Genomic DNA, 24,371 nt, shown 5'->3' with positions numbered 1-24,371 from the left:
GTCAACTAACTGTTAGGAACATTTTAACATTACATTTTTTAAAAATGAAACATTGGAAGGAAGTGTCACCTGATTTGTTCTGGAGATTTCGTTTTTATGTGGTCTTGGCCAGTGTTGGATCAAAACAGGAACTTTGGCATTTGCAATAGAATACAAAGAGCACTGGTGTCAATGAAATTTTGAAGACCAAGGAGTGAGAGGCAGTGCACTTTTGAATCTTTCCTTGCACTTCCTTCTTCTGTTCCATTTTTGTGCCTTCTGTATTCTTCAGCATCAGTGAACTTTGCAAAATGAGTGTCTGATCTTTCTGAGATGCTAGATTCACCAGTTTAAGGCAGCCCAAAGTTAGAGGCAAACACAAAATATAAGCAGTATTTTTCTTCCAAAGTTACATAATCCAGGTTTGCAGAGTTGCTTTCCTTTCTCTTTTGGGTTCCTTGGTGGTGGCGGTGGTTTAGGTTCATGAACTCAAGGAAGGGCCAGTTAACTTCAGCACCACATAGGGTTGCCAAGTTGGGAACGTGGAAAACTTTCATTATCCCATGTGAATTGGTGATGTCCTCGGTGTGGTTGGATAAGAACTGGTGCTGCTGAGAGGTGCTGAGAATAAAAGGCGCAGGTTAATTGTAGTAGGCAATGAACTGAAGTCAACATAGAACTACTAAAAAAAAAGCAAATGCATAAATAATCCCCTTCTTGGAGTTGGGGAGCAGAGGAAGAGTGGCTTTTCTAAGGTCCCCTAGCATGACTTGGGGTTCCTTGAGACCAAGGAACTGCTACTGATTCATCGCTAAACCTCTTACCTATTAGCTAATGCTGTACCAGCTCTGGTTAGACTCTTGTTATCATGATAAATAATCAGGGCATGAAAAAGTATCTTACAGATTTACTTGGATTCTGACAGAGGAGGAAGAAAGATGAAAAACTGACACCTTGCCTTAGAAATTGCAATCTTAGTCAGTATGTTCCAACTGATATTTCCCATTTTTGATGTATCTGATGGATTAATTAAATGTATGTTCCTGTGCTTTTTGCTTACTCTAAGCATCCCTCAAGACTTGTCACCCCTCAAGAACTTCAGTGTAGTGACCTCCAGAAGTTTTTGGTCTCCAATTCTCATCAGCCCCAGCCAACATGGTCAATAGCCAGAGATTATGAGAGCTGGACTCCAACAGTATCTGGAGGGCAGCAAATTGTCTCCTTCTGTTCAAGACCATCCAGTGCCTTTGGGGGACAACCCTAGCATTAAGGGGGGAATGTTATCTGCTGCAACTGCACCTTTTATGAACACATTGTTTCCATCTCTCAAACAGGGCAAGCATCGTACAAAAGCGAATTATTTATTTTCAAGATGAGGGATCGCTTACCAAGAGGCTGTGCGAACAAGGTATGAGACACATTCATTTGCTTCTCATTTGCTGATTTGATCTTCCAGAGTAACTAACCAAAAACACAAGTCTGGCATATCTTGGCTATCTCTATCTGTTGGTTAGGGTGGGTACAGGTTAGTTGAAACTAAGCAGCTTTAAGTCATATTAATTTGGAGATGCTCTTTTTGCAATCAGCAAGTAGGCCTCACTTCTCACCTGTGTAGGTTTGGTCTTCCTTGCTATTCATGTGAAAGGTTTACTGAACGCTCACTGAGACAATTTCAAGGTTGCAAACCTAGTCATATTTCCAAATTGTTCATCCACACAATTCAGAACTGAATAGCAAAGATATTCATGCCTACACAAATGAGCACTGTGCTTCATTCAATCGGTGGGTGCAAATATGTTGGGTTCAAGGTCTGTTAGGCTTAGAACAAAATTCATTTCTAGGATGCCAGCAAAGGAAAACAGGCTAACTTAACAAGACCGGAAGATGGCCCTGAGGCTGAAATTAATTTATAGGGGAAAATGGGACCTGCTTCGGAGTAAACATAATTAAGTTTCGGCTTGAGCAGGCTGATCCTACACGAGTGCCAATATTGTGATGGAATAATGTAGCCACATGCATCTCAGCAGAAAAGCAGAGAGCAAAACAAATACCAGTAGAAGTTAGAAATAATATAGGGGGGAAATAACAGGAAACCCCCATCGCACTTGCTGTCACCACCAATCAACAGCATTCTGCACAAACATTATCCATGCATGGAAGCCAGCAACATATGACAACCACAGCGATACCATGATGATGTCCCTAAACCCCACCTGTACTGCTTCTCATACGCCATGGGGGACTTTTGAGCTGATTTCCCACTTTTGCACCTGTCCAGCCAACATTGTTGGCAAGGCCTGAAAGCCATTTGCACCAAATGAAATTGTGTAAATTGCAGCACTTTTAAAAGAAAAAATATAAGTGGTCAAAAGACGGGCTGCAATTTCCCATCTAATTATGACATAAATAGCCTGAAGACTGGGCATTCCTGAACTGTTCATCTCCTTATTTTACATGCAGGGAGCTGCTTGATAGTCACATAATGCATTCTGCATGCCAGGAAATGGACCAGGCTTTAGCTGCTTCTGGCACCAGCCCCCAAGCTGCCGAAGCTTAAGCAGATTTAAAGGGCTGTGTAGCCTGACTTTGATCTATGTAGATCCTAAGCATATTCTCGGAAGGAAGACCTGTTGCATTCAGGGTAACCTGCAAATTCAGCAAGCTTAGGATCATAGGCAAATTCACACCAACAGCCTCAACAGAACCCTATCCAACTGCCTCCGGGTACAAGTATCAATTGCAGAATTGTGTTATATGGGTTAGTGTCCCACACTCATTTCCAAGATCACAGATGAACTCCATGGAGCTGCTACGGTCTCAGGCATTACACTGGAAGCACATGCATGGAATTCCCATTAATGTAACGCCCTTCACCATGTCATCTTTCTACACAGGGGTGTATGTGAACCAGTTCAAAGTGGTGCCTGATGGCTCTGCCCCCAGTATTAACTTGTCAGCAATCTCCACCTTCTGACATCTATATGTTTGGTGTGCTATATGTACAATCACCATGTAGAATTTCTAAGAAGAGCGTACAGGGGAATATTGGCAGGGAGCTTTTCCTTCTTGTCCAAGGATGTACTCCTTCTGGAGTATAACTTCTTTTAAAATTACATCCTAGTTGCATAAATTTTATGCAGAAGTCTTCCAGAGAATGATTCCCAGACCTCCTTGGAAAGGAATGGTAATTTCTTGGTGCAGCAATGCAAAGATAATTGCTAGAAGATGATCTTACTCCTGCCCCTTTCATTCTGTCAATTTGGAAACACCGCTACATTTAGGAGAATGCCAAGAGGGCCTGGCCTTCATCTTTTCCCCTAGGCCCAAGGATTAGGATAATCTGGCCTTGACTTTGATAGGCTTTTTTAAATTCAAAACAATATACACTGAAGTGTGTGCTGTAAGATGCTTAATTGAATTTTATAAATATGGCATATTTGACACTGGCCAGGCTTTTCACTTTCTTAGTCCATTTAGAAATGCAGATTGCGTTCAATTTCAAACAGCTCTTTATGCTGTGAATGGTGAATGCATTCAATGAAGTCACTGGAGCAGGTTACGTAAATGAAATTGAGACATCTGTTTCGTGTTCTTGAATACAGAAAAATCGAAAAGAGCGTTAAAAGCAAAAAGGGCATGTCAAGAATTTAAAGTACATTCCGGTTGTTTCTGGAATAGGGAAGCTGTTTGCATTTAAACAGGCTGTGGTACTCCTCTTTTACAGCTGTGTTATTAAATATTAGAACAAATGCCTTGGCGTATATACTATCCTTCATTTGTAAAACAAGAAAAAGTTGGCAATCAATAGGGGTGTTCACACATTACATTCTGCAGCTGTGCCATCTGTACACCTGTGTACAGAGGCTGCACAAATGAACAGGTGTGCATTCTTTCACACTTATAGAATCATAGAATCGTAGAGTTGGAAGAGACCACAAGGGCCATCCAGTCCAACCCTCTGCCAAGCAGGAAACACCATCAAAGCATTCTTGACATATGCCTGTCAAGCCTCTGCTTAAAGACCTCCAAAGAAGGAGACTCCACCACACTCCTTGGTAGCAAATTCCACTGCCAAACAGCTCTTACTGTCAGGAAGTTCTTCCTAATGTTTAGGTGGAATCTTCTATCTTGTAGTTTGAATGTCTTTAGAGACAGCTTTTACTTGTGTTAATTGGAGCACGTGAACAAACATGTTCACATGTTCCAATGAGGGTGCAATGTAACTATTTGATTCAAGCAAACTGAAATTGTAGCTTCTGTATGTAAAATAATAATAATAATAATAATAATAATAATAATAATAATAATAATAATAATAATAATATATTATTTATACCCCGCCCATCTGGCTGGGTTTCCCCAGCCACTCTGGGCGTCTTCCAACAGAAAAATGAAATAAAATAATTGATTGAACATTAAAATCCTCCCTAAACAGGGCTGCCTTCAGATGTCTTCTAAAACTCTGGTAGCTGTTTTTCTCTTTGACATCTGATGGGAGGGCGTTCCACAGGGCGGGCACCACTACCGAGAAGGCCCTCTGCCTGGTTCCCTGCAACTTGGCTTCTCACAATGAGGGAACCACCAGAAGGCCCTCGGCACTGGACCTCAGTGTCCAGGCAGAATGATGGGGGTGGAGACGCTCCTTCAGGTATACTGGACCGAGGCCATTTAGGGCTTTAAAGGTCAGCACCAACACTTTGAATTGTGCTCGGAAGCATACTGGGAGCCAATGTAGGTCTTTCAAGACTGGTGTTATGTGGTCTCGGTGGCCGCTCCCAGTCACCAGTCTAGCTGCTGTCACATTCTGGATTAGTTGTGGTTTCCGGGTCACCTTCAAAGGTAGCTCCATGTGGAGCGCATTGCAGTAGTTCAAGCGGGAGATAACTAGTGCATGCACCACTCTAGTGAGACAATCTGCAGGCAGGTAGGGTCTCAGCCTGCGTACCAGATGGAGCTGAAAGACAGCTGTCCTGGACACAGAATTGACCTGCACCTCCATGGACAGCTGTGAGTCCAAAATGACTCCCAGGCTGCACACCTAGTCCTTCAGGGGCACAGTTACCCCATTCAGGACCAAGGAGTCCTCCACACCTGCCCGCCTCCTGTCCTCAACAAACAGTACTTCTGTCTTGTCAGGATTCAACCCCAATCTGTTAGCCACCATCCATCCTCCAACCACCTCCAGGCACTCACACAGGATCTTCACCTTCTTCACTGGTTCTGATTTGAAAGAGAGGTAGAGCTGGTTATATCATTTGCAAACTGATGAACACCCAGCCCAAACCCCCTGATGATCTCTCCCAGCGGCTGCATGTACATGTTAAAAAGCATGGGGGAGAGGACAGAACCCTGAGGCACCCCACAAGTGAGAGCCCATGGGTCTGAACACTCACCCCCCCCCACTTTCTGAACACGGCCCAGGAGGAAGGAGCGGAACCACTGTATGACAGTGCCCCCAGCTCCCAACCCCTCTAGACGGTCCAGAAGGATGTTATGGTCGATGGTGTCAAAAGCCACTAAGAGATCCAGCAGAACTAGGAAACAGCTCTCACCTTTGTCCCTAGCCCACCGGAGATCATCAACCAGCGCGACCAAGGCAGTTTCAGTCCCATGATGAGGCCTGAATTCCAACTGGATTCAAATGGTCTGCTGCTTCCAGGCGTGCCTGGAGTTCTTCAGCAACCACTCGCTCAATCACCTTGCCCAAGAATGGAAGATTTGAGACTGGGCAATAGTTGGCCATATTGGCTGCATCTAAATATGGTTTTTTAAGAAGCGGTTTAATAACCTCCTCTTTCAGTGGGTCTGGGAAGGCTCCCTCACAGAGAGAAGCATTCGCCAACCCGCGAAGCCCATCGTCCAGCCCTTCCCGGCTAGCTTTTATAAGCCAGGGTGGGCAAGGATCAAGGAGACAGGTGGTTGGTTTCACTCGTCCAAGCAGCCTGTCCACATCCTCAGAGGTAACAGATTGAAATTGATCCCATGCAACTTGACTAGACAGACCTCTAGCACTCCCCCGCCCCGGCCCTGCTCCCACGGTGGAGTCTACATCCCTCCGAATATGTGTTTGGAAATAGTGTGTTAACACATGCCGTCGTGGATTTGTCATGAGCTGCCAAAAGAATGGGGCATCACCATTGGATTGGATTAGTCTGGATATTGCTCTATCTTGGTACATGATTTTGTATTCCTAGAAATTATGAAATTATGATAAAACCAAGAAGGAATTATTCTGCAAATGTGACTTTAACTGAAGCTCAAGGTACAGTGCTAACATTATGTGTAAAAAATCTGGATCTAAACTTCCCATTCCATTTGCATCTTGTGTTTTGATTTATTTGTAATTTTAATAAAACATATTCAAATGCTGCGCCTTCAGAATCACCCATACAGTACAATAATGGCCTCTCTTGCTTCCTTTTAGATTCAGCCATGAATGGTGTCACCGATAAACCAATCTTAGACTGTTGTGCCTGTGGAACTGCTAAATATAGGCTTACCTTTTATGGTAACTGGTCAGAGAAGTCACATCCAAAAGATTACCCACGTGAGTGCATTGTATTGTATTGTATAATTTTTCTTACTGTATACCAACCTTCCCCAACCCTCCAGGTGTTTTGAATTGCAACTTTCATCAGCCCCAGCCAAATGGCCAATGGTGACGCATGATGATATTAGTAGTCAAAAACATATAGAAAGTAACAGGTGGGGGAGGTTTTTGTGGGCCATCCCCTGCTGTCTCTTAGAGGACTTTCTTTATGTTCAGATATTGCACATGCACAGAGGGCCAGTCTGCAGTGAACATCCAATCCAACATACTAGATTCTTCAACTTTTTCAGTAGATACTGGATCATGATATTTTAGCCATCCTCATCACTAGTGAAAGTCTGTCTCAAGAGACAATGGAGTGCACCTCTGGGGTTGAAGTCAAATCACTGGGTTTAGCAGCATTGAATTGACCTTCCCAGGGCACAAGCCTAGGCAGTGTGTATGGAGGTCCAAAGGAAAGCAGAGCAATGCATTTGGCACCATCTTGGCTGCAGCAGTTGCCAGAAGGAGGCAGACAAGGTGCCATCCAAGCATCTTAAGGACTCCAGATTTGTGAAGAGTTTGCTCCTTAGGCTTTGCTTCTCTGCAAATCAGCGGAGGTTTAGGATCAGAGTTTTCCTTCTCCTTGATGGGCTACTTTCCCAGGTTGACAGGCCCCATGTGCCCCACACTTCTCTCAATACCACGTGCAGTAGCTGCCTTCTTGAGCATCGGACCCACTATTGAGCTTGTCTGCTCAATCCACCTGAGTGTGTTTTGCATGCAGGGGAAAGACAACTCCCTAATTCATCGGTTTGAGACCCATCGGCTACCCTCCCCTGGTCTAGCTGGGCAGTCAAAGCCATTTCCCAGCGTGTGGTCACTGTGACAGGCTGATAGTTGAGAGCAGAGTGCAAGGTGGGAACTAAAGATGGACAAACTACCCCAGAAGCAAAATGACATATCCCCAACCAGTGGTACTACCTATCCCCTAACACCCCATAGTGCAACCCCATAGGAAAAACAGTAAGATTAAATATAGACTCAACCCATGTTGCCAAAAGTTTTGGATTCCTGAATCAGTGCACAAATCAAACCCTGATTTGCAGTGATCCAAAATCACCTGGACCTTTGAAGCACCTCTGGATCTCGGCACTGTTCTTTGCAATACTGTGATAAATTTCCCACAAATACATTTAACATACATCTGATTCCTGACATTTGGAGAAAAATGGTCAGGTGGTGTTTGCAGTGGTGGGCAGAGCTGAACTGCTGTTCTGGCTTCCCAGTGATGTGTGTTGCTGCTGGTTACAAGAGGGTGAGGGATAAGGCAGAAGGGAGCTTGGTGTGGTGAGATACAACATCATGGACATTGAAATGGCTCTGCTGCTGCACCCACACCGCGCCCAGCTCCTCACTGCCTTGCCCCTCCCTCTCTTGGTAACTGGCAGTGATGTATGGCGTTGGGGAGTCAGGTCAGCAATGCAGCCCTGTCCGTCCCCCCACCCACACTGGTTGCTACTGGCTGTTGCCTGCAGCTCTCTATATTGGAGTCCCCAGATGCACAACCGAGTTCTTGGATCCAGGTGAAATCCAGAGAATATATGAACAAATGCATGTAGATGCCAGATTCCTTCCATTTTATAGTTCTTTGCTCAATATATTTGGACTTTCCTTTCAGATCTCACATTTGATCTTTAAATATTGGCTTCACATTGATAACAATGAAGCCAAGCAAATGACCTGGAAGTTTGAGTCACATTTATTTTCTCTTTAATAAAGATCACACAATGGCCAACATATTACCAAAGTTTAAGGTCTTTGTGTATAATTTTATTTTCTAATATTGTTGTGTCCCTGTGCAGCTAGCTGGCATTGATGCAGCCAGAACTTTGTCTACATATCAATTGTTATTTGATATAGTCTACACTCTACATAGATTTTTGTCTCAACTTTATTAAGTTGAATGCTGCCTAGTTTAGATATAGAACTGTGCGCGTTAATAAAAGAGTTTATATTGACATATTAAAATTTGTGGCTTGAATTTGTTGCTGTGAAGCTGAGATTGTGGAACAAATTAAAATGGTTGGCAAGTTTCACAGCTGAGATTCTATAGGATTGTAGACGTAGAAGACATCTGAGACATGGCATTTATCAAGTTTATGGGTCTTTTGGCTTATGCCAAAGAATTGTATACATAGATGAAGTTATTTTGCTACTTCATTGGCACTTTTTCTTAATTATGTGGACCGGGTTCCTTGCTTTGTTTACTCAGTTCTAAGGATAATGAATAAAGATGAGTTGTTCTTAAGCATAAAACTGACTAGGCTAGTGTTACAATTGAAATTTCAATCTGGTCCCTTGGGTAGTAGGTTAAAATAATGACAGTGAAGTAAAATGCTTGTAATGGTGTAATGCATTAAAAATTAAACAGCTATTAAGCAGCTATTAAAATTGCTTGATGTGAGGACATGTGGTACGCAAGTAGTGTTTTTGTTTAATTATGCTTGCCAAGCTACATATTCAAATGAGTGTCTCGGACTCTGATCATGTCTTAGTTTCTGGCAGTGCCATTTTTCTTGAAAAAGAACTCACCACAAACACCTTCCCCGTTCTCTTAGAACGGCAATGGCGCCCACCTGAGAGGTGCTGGAACTGAGTTCTGGTGAGTTCCAGCTGGAAAAAAAGCCCTGGTTTCTGGGGAGAAATATATACCAATGACTCCACCAGCACTTATCCAGCATAGCCGAAAGAAAGTAAATCACCCACATTTTCTTCTTCCTGCAGCCAGCCAATCTGAAAGACAATTTTCAGTCAGGTGGTCAAGAAGATACCACAAGGTACAAGGTACATCACACACACACACACACACACACACACACACACACACACACACACACACGGGAAGGCATAGATGAACTGATGATTGTGAGGCACCGAGAGCTTGAGGGTTGTCATGTCCCAGGAATCAACTTGATTTGGGGGTGATGGAGTGTACTGGCCCTAGGAGACTATGTCAGCAACCCTGGGTGCCAGAGCCAACAAATTTGGCAAAGGGTGTACATGGGCCCAAGCTTCAAATTGGGTTGCAGTACAGCTGAACTTTTTTTAAAAAAACATTTTAAGTAGATGATGCAAATGAAACTTACTTCTAAACATGGGTACTCCTGATCACAACTCAACACCTTGGTCAAAAGGAAATTATATGTTAGCCAATTCAATTGACATGGCCAGAGCTAATGAACTTAGATGTGGGCTTAAATGTAAGAAGGAGCAGTCCAAAGTTCCCCAGCTCGCCTGGGTATCACTATCTCACAGCCCACCCTATTTCATAGGATGCTGTTTGAACAGATTGCATAGAATTATATGTCATTTTGTACACTTTGATTCTCTATTGACATGTTAGACAATAATTGAAATTAACGCGGCTTACTGTGAAATAAGCATGTGTATAAGCTGGCTGAAAGTCAGCCGAGAGCCTGGCTTTCTGATGGTAGAAACATCTGGAATCCTGTGGAGAACAAGGAATAGCTTTTTGGATTCATTTATGGGGAACATGGGTTCCCAAGTATTACCATCCAGGATGTCCCATTATGATCTGCAATCCTCCCCTTTTGAAAATTGAGTGGTATACAAGCAGTTTACCTCACAGAATAAACAAGCTATCCATTTCCTAGCACTTTGTACACTTAAGAGCCGTCCAAGTGATAAATAAGAATCTAGTGATCACGATCATTTTTGCTCAGCTGTCAGGTAATAAGTTCAGGATTAAATATTGTTAAGCTTTATGATAGTGATATAAAACACACCAGAAAGAGCATTCGTTCTTCTTTACTTGCCTGCATTCCTATGCGGCCTCACCTCATAAATATGAACGTTTTAAAGTCCTGGTACTTTAGCAGCAAGAATTATTCTCTTTGCTTTATTGTCATCCAGAAATGTGATATTTGCCGCTGATTTTGACACTAATGGAGACAGCACTAACCCCTGCAGAACAACCAACAGCAAATTGTAACTATAAATTCCTGGGAGGCCAGAAAGCTTTCCCACCCACCTACATACCCTGGATTTTAAAAATGAAAAGTACCTGTCAAAATGGCTGTTTATTATGCAGAGGCTCTGAAACTATTAAATGAAACAAAACCTTATTCAATCTGGACTGTGGAGAACTGTAGAGTGTTTGCCATTATGTTACAGCAGAAATGTCCATAAATATGTTCCTTGCTGGACAGTTCCTATAAATCTATTAAATTTTAGAATTGTTTATCAAGTTATATTTCGCTTACTATGTTAATTTTAGAAGATTTCTCATACTGAGCATCTGGTAGAACTGTTGGTTAAAAATACTTAATGCTGTCATTTATTAATTTCCAGTCACTCCTTGAAAATATGAAAGTTGTTAAGTCCACATCATGTAGTTCTGGAGTTTCTAAGGAACAATCTTTTATGCCTATTGAAAATAAGCTTTGACTAAAAGTACTGGCTTTATTAGATTTCTATGGAAATAAAAAGCTTTAAAGAGAGCTCAGCTTTCCCTTTGCCCTGAGAGCATTAATATTACTAGCTTATAAATAAGATACCAGCACTTAAGCTTGCTGATGATGTCTCCCTCTGAGTTACTTGAAAACTTTTATTTACTAGTTTGTCATCCAAAGTGCACTTTAATCCAGATCTAATTTTTTAAGGTCTGTTCTTGGCAGTATCCAAAACACACTTCTAAACCAAATGTCTGAAAACACTTGAGACTTGAAATAACAAAACACGGCTTTGAGTGCAGCTGAATCATTTATTAGAAGGCATAGATGGCAGCCTGGGGGTGTAGCTTCAGTTTGTGCTCTGGAAAATCTTCCTAATAGTGTGTTTTGTTTCAGTTGCATTGCTGTTTACAGCAAAGCGTTTTAATACACTATATAAGCTTTAATATACACTATAAGCTTTAATACACTATATACTGGTCTGAAAATAAGGACTCATGCACATGCCCCACCACTTTCCCTTGGGGAAACCCCCTTTTTATCTGCTGTTTACTGCTGAATCATAACAAACATATATCCGTTTTCCTGCAAATGGATATTTGTTCCGATTCAACTGTAAGCAAATGAAAAACAGCTCAGCCCCATGCTTGCTAGGCATGGGACAAGTGGAAGTTTGGATGAGCCCCAAGTCTGATTACATTCAATGGGAAGTGTTTTCGGTAGAGAATAGAATCTATTGAAATCAATGGTAAAGGTAAAGGTATCCCTGACAGTTAAGTCCAGTCGCGAACGACTCTGGGGTTGCGGCACTCATCTCGCTTTATTGGCCGGGAAAGCCAATGTTTGTTCGCAGACAGTTTTTCCGGGTCATGTGGCCAGCATGACTAAGCCGCTTCTGGGGAAACCAGAGCAGCGCACGGAAACGCTGTTTACGTTCCCGCCTGGACTTCTATTTGCACTTTGACGTGCTTTCGAACTGCTAGGTTGGCAGGAGCAGGGACCGAGCAACGGGAGCTCACCCCATTGCGGGGATTCGAACCGGCGACCTTCTGATCAGCAAGCCCTAGGCCCAGTGGTTTAGACCACAGTGCCACCTGCATCCCTATGAACTCAATGGTATTCACTCCAAATGAGTAAACATGCCGTATTCCGTCTATGTCCAGGAAATTCCAGACGTATGGCAGCCCTAGACACTTAAGAGAGATTCAAACTAGAGACTTTTATTACTGTTTCTTCATTCTGTGAGGAAATATTTTGGTTGTTGTATACTTTGTAAAATGCAGATAGCATAGCTGGTGTAGAATATTAGTAAAGAGCATGAGTTATGAATTTGACAGCCATTGCCTTGCATTGATCATATGTGCTCCCAGACACTGTGAAAAATAGTTGTATTTCAAATGTTTTCCCCTTACATAATATTGCAGTGAAGATACTGGCCTATTTCAGTTGCCTTCTGAATGAGCTTCAGTCCAAAGAACTGAGCTGTAAACAGTACAGGTGCATTGAAATGCTACGCCAGTCATGAATTCATAAAATTTGGTTATGATGTGTGAAACCTGATCTTAGACGGAATATGGCAGTCGGAAACAGTGGCGGGGTGGAAATCGCTTTAATTTCATTTAAAATCGCCCAAAAACTAAAGAAGAAGAAGAAGAAGAAGAAGAAGAAGAAGAAGAAGAAGAAGAAGAAGAAGAAGAAGAAGAAGAAGAAGAAGAGGAAGTTCAACAACAACTTTTGTGTCCAGATTTTCACTTTTTGAAATATGGGAACCCTATAGTCCTATTCATCAGACAATATGAAAAATGTTTGTTGTACAGCAATGCGGTTTCTTCAGCCATCCTTTGGACACTTGATAATTGTAACTTACCAGGGTATTGCAGGGCAGGGTAGGGCAAGATCAGATAAGCCGACTGGTCACTCTCACCTAATATAGCCACCACAATCATACCCCACTATTCCATCCACTCCTGCTATTCAACTCCAGAAGGAATCAGGGATGCTTTGTAGTCATTTTATAACAAAGCAGGAGACAAAAAGGCAGGGATGAAACATCTTGAAGTGCTTGGAAAAGGAAGTTGTTGTTGTTTGCTTAACAAGGCTTCATTTGTGTTTTAGGAGCTGCTTTTCCGGGAGGGCGGCAGGTAGTCTATGCCTACCTTTGTCACTGTTTCCAATCAACTTGGGTTGGGGTGGCTGAATGTAAACAAGCTTAGCATTCTAATTGACATGTCTAGTATCTTCTCTGGATTTATGCTAACTGGACCTATGATTATTAAAATAAACTTCAAATACTCTTTTTGATGTTTAAAACCTGAACCATAATGCCTATTAAATATTGCCATGATTTTCTCAAAGTACACCTCTACATTCCATGTGAATTTCATGCCAATATCTCAAAAGGGGGGGGGGAAGCTGGTGCCAGCGCAGCAAAGACATTTTTAAATGCTCACAATCCAAAAGTGCCTAGCATACCCCTTGACCCACTTCTCTGAAATTCTCTAGGCTTCATTTTCACAGGAGCTACTTGCAAATTGCATCCAGTTCTGTTAAAAATGTAAATGTTCCCGTTCCACTGTAATATGTCCACTTAAATCTGTAGGGAATGATAACAAAGCTTTGTTTAAGAAATGAAGTGAGAATGAAATGAAACAACAAAAGGAAGAAATTCCCAAAGCAAAACATCAAATATGAACCATATATATATATATATATATATATATATATATATATATATATATATACATACACACACACTGTTTCCCCTATTTTAAGACATAGTCATAAAATAAGCCATAGCAGGATTTTTAAGCATTCAAGGAATATAAGGTATATAATTCAACTTAGGTATGAGTATTATTCAACTTAAAGGTAAAGGTAAAGGGACCCCTGACCATTTTTAGGTCCAGTCGCGGACGACTCTGGGGTTGCAGCGCTCATCTCACTTTACTGGCCAAGGAGCCTGCGTACAGCTTCCGGGTCATGTGGCCAGCATGACTAAGCCACTTCTGGCGAACCAGAGCAGTGCATGGAATGCCATTTACCTTCCTGCCGGAGTGGTACCTATTTATCTACTTGCACTTCGTGCTTTTGAACTGCTAGGTTGGCAGGAGCAGGGACCTACACTGGATATCACCGGTGTGCTTGTTTGTTAAGTCATGCATCATAGGGTGTGTGTGGCAATCATTTTATTTGCTTGCTATATATTTTCCAGTAGTTTTTCCTAATGAAGCTTAAAATTGGATCTTCATTTCTTTTCTGCTCTATTGGGGCATGTTTTTCTCCTCTTTTGCCCCTGTACTGTCTTTCACCTTCATCTGCTTCACTTTGCATGCCCTTCATTTGTTCTGCATAAGCATTTCTGTTTTTCTTCTCCATTGTTTCACCCAATGCAGTTATTCTAGTCTGCACAATTTCCACATACCTTCTCCTCCCATAACTCTTTCTGGTTCCTCATTCCAATAGTGCAGGAAACATATTCTGTTATCTCCATTTATTTCAGATATTCGTTTCTCATTTGCCTTCTTCATGCTGAAACTTTTTGGCCCAGTTTTTGAGTGGATGGAACATTTGTTTCTGGCGCCAGGCCTGCAGGGACCGTAAAACAGCTGCTAAACACTAACAGCAGAGCAGCACTATGTTGCTTTGTAGCTGCTGGTCCAAGCGGAAGGAGTGAGCAGCTCAGCAACATAAGGCTGAACTCCCCAGCCACCTCCAAGCTACTGTGCACAGTCTAGTGACAGGCAAGCCAGGAGGCAACAAGATGACCTGCAGGGCATCCAAATTCTCAGGGCAAGTTTGTCTAGTCTTACGTTTTCTGACAATCTATGTACCATGTTAGCTTCCCCAAGGCTGGTTCCATGTGTGACCCACAATGCCAAGCACAGTTTTGTAGCTGTGACAGAAGGTAGGCACTTTTACCTCATAAATTATCGTGGATATTCCTTCAGTCAGAACATCAGAAGTCAGTTGAAGAATGTAGACTAGATACTCTGCCCCAGCCGCAACCCAAAGTTCTCTGCATACAAAACTTCCAGTGAGCTTTTCCATCTCAACTTGAAGTGTCAGGAGAATATACATCAGGTGGTAACCCAAGATAGAACCTTCTGAAAGGGGGCATCCCCATTCTGCCACGCCCTCCCCCTGGAAGTATCACTGGTGCCAATGTTCTTCCTGTGCTGACATTAGACAAAGATCGCTTGTTCATTAATGGGACATTAGCTGCTCCTGCAATTGGGAGCCATGGGAGGCTCCATGAGTGATGGCTGACAACTTTTCTTTTTATCCTCTCCTAATTGCTGTTTTGTTTTTCAAACCACAATGTGACCTGCCCTGGTATCATCTAAGAAAGGAACAATTGAAGTATAGATGTAATAAAGAAAGAAAGAAGAACCTCTACGTCTGCATCTGAATTAGTTTGGTTTTCTAAAGGCCACCTAATGTTACCTTCATTTTATTTGCATTGATTGTGTTTCACATTAGTTATTGACAATTTAATTTTAATCTTTCTTTTAGTTTTACCTCATCTTCGTTTTTACATTACTGTAATTTCAATGAAGAGCCAGGGCTGCCTGTAACACTGATGCCTTCCATCCAAATGGCATGCATTTTGTTGCCTTAATTATCAGATCTACCATATTTCATAGAGATTGGTGAAAGGGTACCCATCTTATAAGCAGTTACAAAGGCACACATCCCAAAGCTGCTCGTGGATTTAAGTGGGAGACTCGGTGAAATTTATCCTGCTTGTAGCTATTCCAGTTCAGATGTTGGGAAATTTGTAGGCAATCTGTTACCATCTCTGTGCAACAGGCGTGCCAAACTGCAGGCAGATTAGACAAAAGCCTCCCTATTTGATTATTGGAGACTTCTTGCAGACATTGAACTGACGTTTCTTTGCTTCAGATGAGACACTTGGCATGCTATGTCAGTTTCGCAAGTCTTTCAATTCTATACAGAGAAATGCATCAGTATACAGTACACACACTGCAGTGCTTCTTTTCAACTTTAGGAATGTATCCATTTGTAAAACTGTGTCTCCTAAGTAAAACAAATGCAGGAAACAAAAATGAAGGTGAGAAACTAAAGTAAAGGGACTTGCATTAGTTTCTTACACTGAAACTAATGTGAAACTAATATGAGAACTATATACTAACAGTGAGCTCATTCTCCAAAACGACACAATTCTCACACAGGGAAGAAGTATCAGCAGACTTGGGGGAATGATGTAGTGTATAGAAGTAGGGAAAATGCAGTGTTGTGAGTTTAGAGGGGCAGTCTGGGTGGCATTCTTGGATCCCTTCCCCCTCCGGGACTCCTGCATCCAGGGAGGGTTAGGATGTAGTAGAAGACACTGCTGAACTGGTCATACAAGTTTCCTTGTAAGAAAAATAGCCTTAGCTGACCAATTAAGTGTTCTCACCAGCTTATCAAAAAGTGAGCTAAGTTGCAATAGCTACAACTAGGGGATGGTGCTCTCCAGGACGTTGGGGAGGCATTTTCCCACTCCTCTCACCTGGCTGGATGATACAGCATCCTAGGACGAAGAACAATAGGCCAGAGGGAGCTGGATATGGGAGAGTTGTGTGAGACAGTTGTACTGATGCTAGAAGCCGGAGGGAGGATAGAGACACGCCTGCTCTGTGCTGGATCCAAAGCTAGATTTGGGGTTCTCCTGGTAAGCAAATGGGGAAGCAAGTTTTGTTGGAGTGCTAACACTAGGAGCCCCTCCATGTGATACTCAGTTTGCATATACGTGTAAATAAAACCATATATCCTCAAGACCCAACAGTCTCTGTTGACCTTCATTCCAAGGAAACCGAACCCTGGATAATGAACTAGAATCTTTTACTGCATTTGAGGGCAGGGGGAGCCCTGAGAGGTGAAACCACCAAGAACAGCCCAATGATGACACAACTTGCTTGGTTGGCATGGAATACTAACAGACTGTGAGGGAGAAATGGAAAGTTGTGGGGAAGAAGAGAAATGTATTGGAGTATCCTGGAAAGGGCATGTCTATCTGCCTGGAAACATGAACACTTTAGCTTCAGAATGGAGCTCTGTAAATGGAAACGAGACAATAGAAGATAATCTTACATGCTTTCTTTGGCAACATCTCACTTTAGCTCCTACAGAAGGCAAGTGGCATTTCATTGTAGGACAAACTTCTCTAAAGCTACTTATTGTATAATTTTATCTTCTTTGGTTAAAGGGCGAGCTAACCACTGGTCTGCGATCATTGGTGGGTCTCATTCAAAGAACTACGTACTTTGGGAATATGGAGGATATGCAAGTGACGGAGTTAAGCAAGTTGCAGAGCTTGGCTCACCAGTAAAAATGGAAGAAGAAATTCGGCAACAGGTAATTGTCATTTAATTTATTAAAACAAAGAAAGTTGTTTAAAAATGTATAGTTGCCAGGAGCTGAAAATGTGAATCAGGTTTGGAATATTTTGCAACTGTTAGGCTTCACTGTTTTAGCAAACCTTAACAAAGTCAGAGTTTTCCTAGCTAATGATTTTAAGATTTAGCTCTTTGACTGAATATTCGGTAAAGAGAATCTTCTGATTCACTCTCCTCTTAATCAAAAATTGAACTATTGACTCTACTTATAGCTTTGACTTAGGGCTGTTCTGTACATGTGTGCATTTTTCACAGATCAATGTGCAAATGATCTGCAGCACCTGCATATCGTACACAGGGAGAAATAAGTATGGCATGTGAGTTATTGCACTTTACACCATCCCAGGTTGAAAAAAGGGCCAGTTTTCTGGATGAAGATGAAAAGTGTGGTAACAGGTGGTGTCTGACTTCTGGGAATAGGTGTCAAATAAAGCTAGGCTTATACAAACTAATGTCTGAAAAACCAGTGGTGCAATCCTGAACTCTCACTTGCCATTTTTGTGTAAGTAACACGTAAAAGATTAAGTACAGAAGAGTGGCTGCAATTAAAGATAGCTTATTTGCTAATTCATCTTCTGGGGCCTGTGTATTTAGTAAGGAAATTAGATCCCACCCATACTGGGAGCGGTGTCTCTGCTTGTAGTTGTTCCCTTTCCTGAAACTTAACCAGTGACTCTGTTATCTACTGCAAGTGTACAGAAAATAGCAGCATAAATGAAGGGACTATGGGACTTGCAGTTGTTTTTTAAGAGACCACGGTGCTCCGGTGCTCCACATGTGTACTTCCGGTGGCACATTGGGGCTTCTATTTCTCTCCTCCAACAGCATGCCCCCCCCATCTGCTCTGCTGGTGTCTCCCAAGCCTGATTTTGAGGGCTCACAGCAGGAGGGGTGGACTGAAGGGGCAGGAAAGGAAGAGAAAGCACATGGAAGTCCATTGTGGCAATAGAGCTACAGTTTAGGATTTGGCCTCTTATCTCAGTCCCTCAAATATGAAGTCCTAAAGTTTTAATAAAGAAATATTGCTGTTACATAGAAAGTCCCATAGAGTGGCTGTATCAGGGAAAGCACTGGGAAAGGCAGTTTTCTTTTTAAAAACTTTTAACTTACTGTGCATGTCCTGCTTCTAAATAATGTTAAATCATGAATATAAGACAGTATAATATAGATTATTGTGATCCTGGAAGTCTCTGCCTAATGCATCATTTGAAATGAACCTGGTAAGTTTTTGCTGGCTAAATAGCTTGCTATTAATTTTTGCTTCGACATTGGATTGCTGCCTATAATTTCATGGAATTATTGCGAAATAATTAAAATAGGAGTTATGCTCACTCTCATGTGAACCTTGATATAGCTACAGTAACTTCTCACTTAGAAACCCACTGCACTTCGTCCCTCTAACCTCTTACTGAAGTGTTTTCTAAAAAGTATCTGGCAACACCGTTAGATATTTGTTCACCTGTTTTATTCCTATCTCCAAAAAGTTAAACATTTTTGAAAGAGGATTAAGAGAAAAGGGCTTTGATTAAGCTACTATTGTTAATATACCTAGCTAACATGATGCAATGAACATGTAGCAAAGTTAAGTTTGGAGCCTCAAAGCACTTATATTGGAAGCCACAGGTGGAAAACTCAAGTCTGACCTAAAATCAAGTGACTTATTTGTAGAAATTCATTGTTTAGGAAATGCTGACATGTAGGTGACGCAAGTCCAAACGCTGTAATGAGATAAACTTACTTTTTCTGAGTTCTTCATTCCAGACGAATATGTTCAGGCTTAATGGAAGTTACTTGATTTCCCCACTCTCCCTCACAGTTGTGGAAGCCATATTTGTGTGGGGTTTTTTTTCACCCTAAAAGGGTTGAATACAACTTATTTATTTATATAGACCATTTATAGCATGCCCTTCATCCAAGCATTTTGGGGTGGGTAACACCAACAGCAAAATTCAACTAAAATACCACATCCATCCATAAGATCATAAAAACGCCTGCCTGCCTGGGGGTTTCCCACATGAATGTGGTTGTCCACTTTGGGAAGAGGATAATGGTCTAGATGGGCCTTTGGTCTGATTCAGCAGAGCTCTTCTTTTGTTTTTGTGCTCTTGAAGACAAACATTCTGAGGTGGGGTGCTCATGTGTCCTGCTTAAGAGAGGAATAGAATCACAGAATTGTAGAGTTGGAAGGGACCCAAAGCCCAAGGGTTATCTAGTCCAAACTTCTGCAATGCAGGAAACACAGCTAAAGTATCCTATTTTAAGACATTCTTTATTTTAAAGGTAAAGGGACCCCTGACCATTAGGTCCAGTCGTGACCAACTCTGGGGTTGCGCGCTCATCTCACATTATTGGCCGAGGAAGCCGGCGTATAGCTTCCAGGTCATGTGGCCAGCATGACTAAGCCGCTTCTGGCGAACCAGAGCAGCACATGGAAACGCTGTTCACCTTCCCACTGTAGCGGTTCCTCTATATCTACTTGCATTTTGACGTGCTTTCGAACTGCTAGGTTGGCAGGAGCTGGGACCAAGCAACGGGAGCTCACCCCGTCACAGGGATTCGAACCGCCGACCTTCTGATCAGCAAGCCCTAGGCTCAGTGGTTTAACCACAGCGCCACCTGGGTCCCATTCTTTATTTTAGGGGTGGCTAATCTTTGCCCTGCCAGATGTTGCTAGACTACATAACTCCCTGGCTCTTCACCATGCTAGCTGGGCCTGATAGGTATTTGAGTCCAACAGTATATGGAGGGCCATAGCTTTGCCACTCCTGCTCTGTTTGAAGGACTGCCATGTGATTCGTCCAAGTCCAGTTCAAAGACAGAGTTAAAGAACCGTAAGAAGGAAAAACTGGGACCTTGAAGTTTCCCATCAATCTGGACAACATACTGAAGAGGCACGCAGACCAGACTGAGAGGGTCTTCCCCACTTCAGTGAGATGTATTATATTTCAGCTTGAATTATACAAATCCTTTCTAAATTTATCTCTGTATCTATAATTAGCATATGCAACTTCTGGCAAATCAGCGTGCTCTTCTGTCATTTTTATTTGGTGATTCTTTTTGACAATGTGTAAGTGGCCATCCCAGAGATCACATGTCAAGTTGGGTTTTGTACCGTACAATGGCCCCTCAATGGCAAAACATGAAGATTTCCCCATCTATAAAGTAACCCATCTTCAGAATGACTTTATTCTCCATTTTATGACATGGGTAAAAGAAGATATCAAGTAAATTATTTGCTGGGCTGTACAAAAAATAAAAATAAAGGCTCAGGAATCTGCATCACGGAATGGCAGAACAAGGAGCTACATATGGCAATTGAAGGCACTGGCTGACCCCCAGGGCTAAATTCGAGTATTTGATATGCATAGGTGGCTCCTGTTATCTTCAAGGAGAGCTTCTGTCTGTGATTCAAGCAGGAGAAATTTGTACCCAGGAGTCTTCCCTCAGGCTATACTAAGGTTTTGTGCTAAATGCGTCCTGAGCTAATACTTCCAGGCTTGAATTTAAATGGGGACTCGTTTTTCATATATCAAATGTGAAATGAATGAATAATTGAATTCCCCTGGTCTCACCCAGGTCTGCTTAGCTAAGCAAGAAAAGTGTGTATGCCCATAAGGTAAAGCTTGGCCATTAGAGTGAAATACTGTGCTTCTAATGTGACTCATTTCATTTCCCATAGGTGCATAATGGGTGCTGCTTAGGGGATAGCTAGAAAATGCAGAGGATGTGTGTCTGCACTCAAAATAGCAGCCTTTGTGTTTTCTCTCTTCTCTCCTTTTGCTCCCAGTGATTTCTAATAATGCACAGTTTGTGATGGGACAGTATCAGTTGCAGAGCTTTTCCTGCTTTTGCTTCACTTCATTGGTCATCTCTTTGGGGATGAAGAAAATAGAGCATGGGTGTTTTGGAATAAATCTGTGTGCTTCGTATTTCTAGCTATTTTTGAGAGACAGCAACACATTAATGACTACTAGTGAGAATGGCTATACTGTATATTACGGTATCACAGGCAGGATGCCTCTTAATGCTGATCACTGGGAAACAAAAGTGGGAGACTGTATATTTCTTTCCAGGTTTTTGTTTAGTTTTTAAGAACCCCCTGCAATTGTAACTATATAAGCTGTTTCAGATGGGGTTTATTTCTAGGGATTGAACCTGAAACCTTCTGCATGCAAAGCAGATGTTCTAGCTCTGAATATCCATGCAATGCAGCAGAAGATACAATATTAAATTTGGGACTTGTGCATTAAGGTATTTTGTTATTGGTTTTTTTCTGCAACACCTTACCCAAGGTTTGAAGTTACAAATACATCAATATATCCTCAGAAAAATCCTAAGAGGTCAAAGTTAAGTGCAAGATTATTTTTGCTTTTTTTTTGCTTTTTTTTAAAAAAATGTTACCACATGTACAGCATGACATTTGGACAAGGTTGCTGGTGCAGGTGACGTTTTTATATGCCAGGCATCATGTTTAACTAGGTTGTGTTAAGACATGCCAAGGGTACATGACTGGATTAGATGAAGGCCCCTCAGTGAACTGCATGGCTGAGCTGCGATTTGAAGGATTCCCTGCACCCAGACCTAGCATGTTTATGAACCCCTACTAATTCTGCAACAAAGGAGAAGAAAAGCAGTTTTCTGAATGCTGAAAAATGTTACGTTTCCTCAGAGTCAGTGCATAGGGTTGGGTATAGAAATTTACTAGTGTGGTGCAGGGGAGAGGAGTCTGGCAAGAGCTAGTGTATGACATTGTGTGGTACTCTGCAAGGGAGTGTGGAAGACTTGGTGCCTTGAGGCCTTGGGCAAGAAGTTGTGCAGTGCTTCTGGATCTGACCCGTAATGTGTTGTTATCCTCACATGAGGCGATGATGGGGTCATGTGATATGTTTGACAGCCAGTATATACTAAAATGGTATGTGTTGCTTGTATTCAAAAGTACAGATTACTATCATTATATTAAACCGTGGAAATTTCCATCCATTTGATAAACATTAAAATGTTCTTTATGTTGTTGTTGTTTAGTCGTTTATTCGTGTCCGACTCTTCGTGACCCCATGGACCCGAGCACGCCAGGCACTCCTGTCTTCCACTGCCTCCCGCAGTTTGGTCAAACTCATGTTCGTAGCTTTGAGAACACTGTCCAACCATCTGCCGTCCCCTTCTCCTTGTGCCCTCAATCTTTCCCAACATCAGGGTCTTTTCCAGGGAGTCTTCTCATCTCATGAGGTGGCCAAAGTATTGGAGCCTCAGCTTCAGGATCTGTCCTTCCAGTGAGCACTCAGGGCTGATTTCCTTAAGAATGGATAGGTTTGATCTTCTTGCAGTCCATGGGACTCTCAAGAGTCTCCTCCAGCACCATAATTCAAAAGCATCAATTCTTCGGTGATCAGCCTTCTTGATGGTCCAGCTCTCACTTCCATACATCACTACTGGGAATGTTCTTTATGTAAGTGCCACTAAATATTGCAGATGTGCTTGGGTTTTTGTTTTTGTTTTATTTTGCTTATACATGTAAATTGTCATTATAGAATTGCCTCATCTGTATTGGGACGTTATAATTTTACCTTCTTGGGTGAAAAATCACCACCTGACTGCTTGTTGTTGGTTAAAGTTAAATGCCTTGTAAGATAAATTCAATAACTCAAGGTTGCTTTACCCTTTGATTGCAACAACTATTGATTGCTATATGAGCTTTGTTTGCTGCACTTGCTCCAATAAGCGAATTGAGGAAGTCAGCTTCTAGGAATTAATGGTTTGCATGTTGCACAGCCAGTAAATAACTATTACAGGAACCTGTTTTGTGTAATGGACTTTTCCTTGAAAACTCTGGGACAGTAGCAGATTATGACTGGTTTTTAAACGCTTGCTGCAAGATCCCAATTAGCACCTATGGAAGTTTTCTATCCCTCCTGCCATGCATCTGTATTGTTGAATAACCACACCTTTCCAGTATAATTAATGTTAAAAGTCTACACAGAGTAGATGAGCAGGTTTCAGGGTTGCAGAATGAATTTTGTGGTTTTTGCACATGATTTTTCTTCTCTCTCTCTCTCTCTCTCTCTCTCTCTCTCTCTCTCTTTTTACACTGAGCTCATTTTTAGCCCAGGAATTTGTTTTCAGCACCAGAACAGAGGTCATAGTAATTTGTATGTAAAACTTCTCCTGGTTTCCCCCCAAACTGTCTTTTTTCCAGCAGCCAAATTTAGAAGAGAAGGGAGACTTTTTTTGTTGGTTTTTCCTAAATGTGAGCTGAGAAACTGCAAATTATTCTTGTTAGTCTACTGTGAATTATCCAGTGATCTTCCAGTAGATCCCAGACTAATCTTCTGCCTGCCCTGATCAGCCCATACTTTATGGTACTGCGCCAGATTGTTTTACCAAGCTCTGGACCTACACATCACTAGCATAGATCACATCTGCACCATACATTCAGAGCAGTATCAACTTTATAAGCAGTCTTGGCTTTCCCCAGAGAATCCTGGCATGTGTAGTTTGCAAAGGGTGCTGAGAGTTCTTAGGAGACCCATCTTCCCCTTACAAGAGCTACAATTCTCAGAGTCCACTGAGAAGAGTGATTGAGTGTTAAACTAACTCTGAGAAGGATTATGATGAGGTGAATCGAATGGTGGCTTGGCTTTGCTGGAAAATGCTCCCTCTTGTGCTTGGTGGGGCGTCCACCTTTTGCTAATTACCGCTCTCCTTACTGCAGCTCTCCATGATATACTGTTTTAGAGCGTCCTTCTCACTTCTGTGGACATAAGGAGCAGGTTTCATAGAGAGCAGTGGGCTGCAGTGGGTGGGATGAGTCAGCAAATACCACATCCCTTGCAGAAAGCAAAGTCACCACTGGTTTTCGTCCAGAGTAGAGTGGAGCATAATTCTTCCCCAAATGTGCCAACACATTTGTAGGTGGTAAACTGAAGGGTATTCAGCATGTTTTCACGACTCCTCTCAGTAGCCATAATAATAATAATAATAATAATAATAATA

At 42.0% G+C, this 24,371-nt stretch overlaps 1 protein-coding gene across 1 annotated transcript in view; it reads left to right on the top strand.

Annotated features, from left to right (window-relative positions):
• Positions 1-24,371, top strand: part of SPON1 (spondin 1) — a 274,024-nt gene that overhangs the window by 91,470 nt on the left and 158,183 nt on the right. The window contains exons 4-6 of the mRNA XM_035118396.3: positions 1,314-1,387; positions 6,404-6,526; positions 17,192-17,340. Coding sequence (XP_034974287.1) covers positions 1,314-1,387; positions 6,404-6,526; positions 17,192-17,340 — 346 coding nt within the window. The remainder of the gene's footprint in view (positions 1-1,313; positions 1,388-6,403; positions 6,527-17,191; positions 17,341-24,371) is intronic.

Source organism: Zootoca vivipara, chromosome 1 (genome assembly GCF_965207765.1).
Source record: "Zootoca vivipara chromosome 1, rZooViv2.hap1.1, whole genome shotgun sequence".
Taxonomy (NCBI): Eukaryota; Metazoa; Chordata; class Lepidosauria; order Squamata; family Lacertidae; genus Zootoca; species Zootoca vivipara.
The sequence above is the reverse complement of the archived record's forward strand: the minus strand, read 5'-3'. Positions and strand labels throughout refer to the sequence as shown.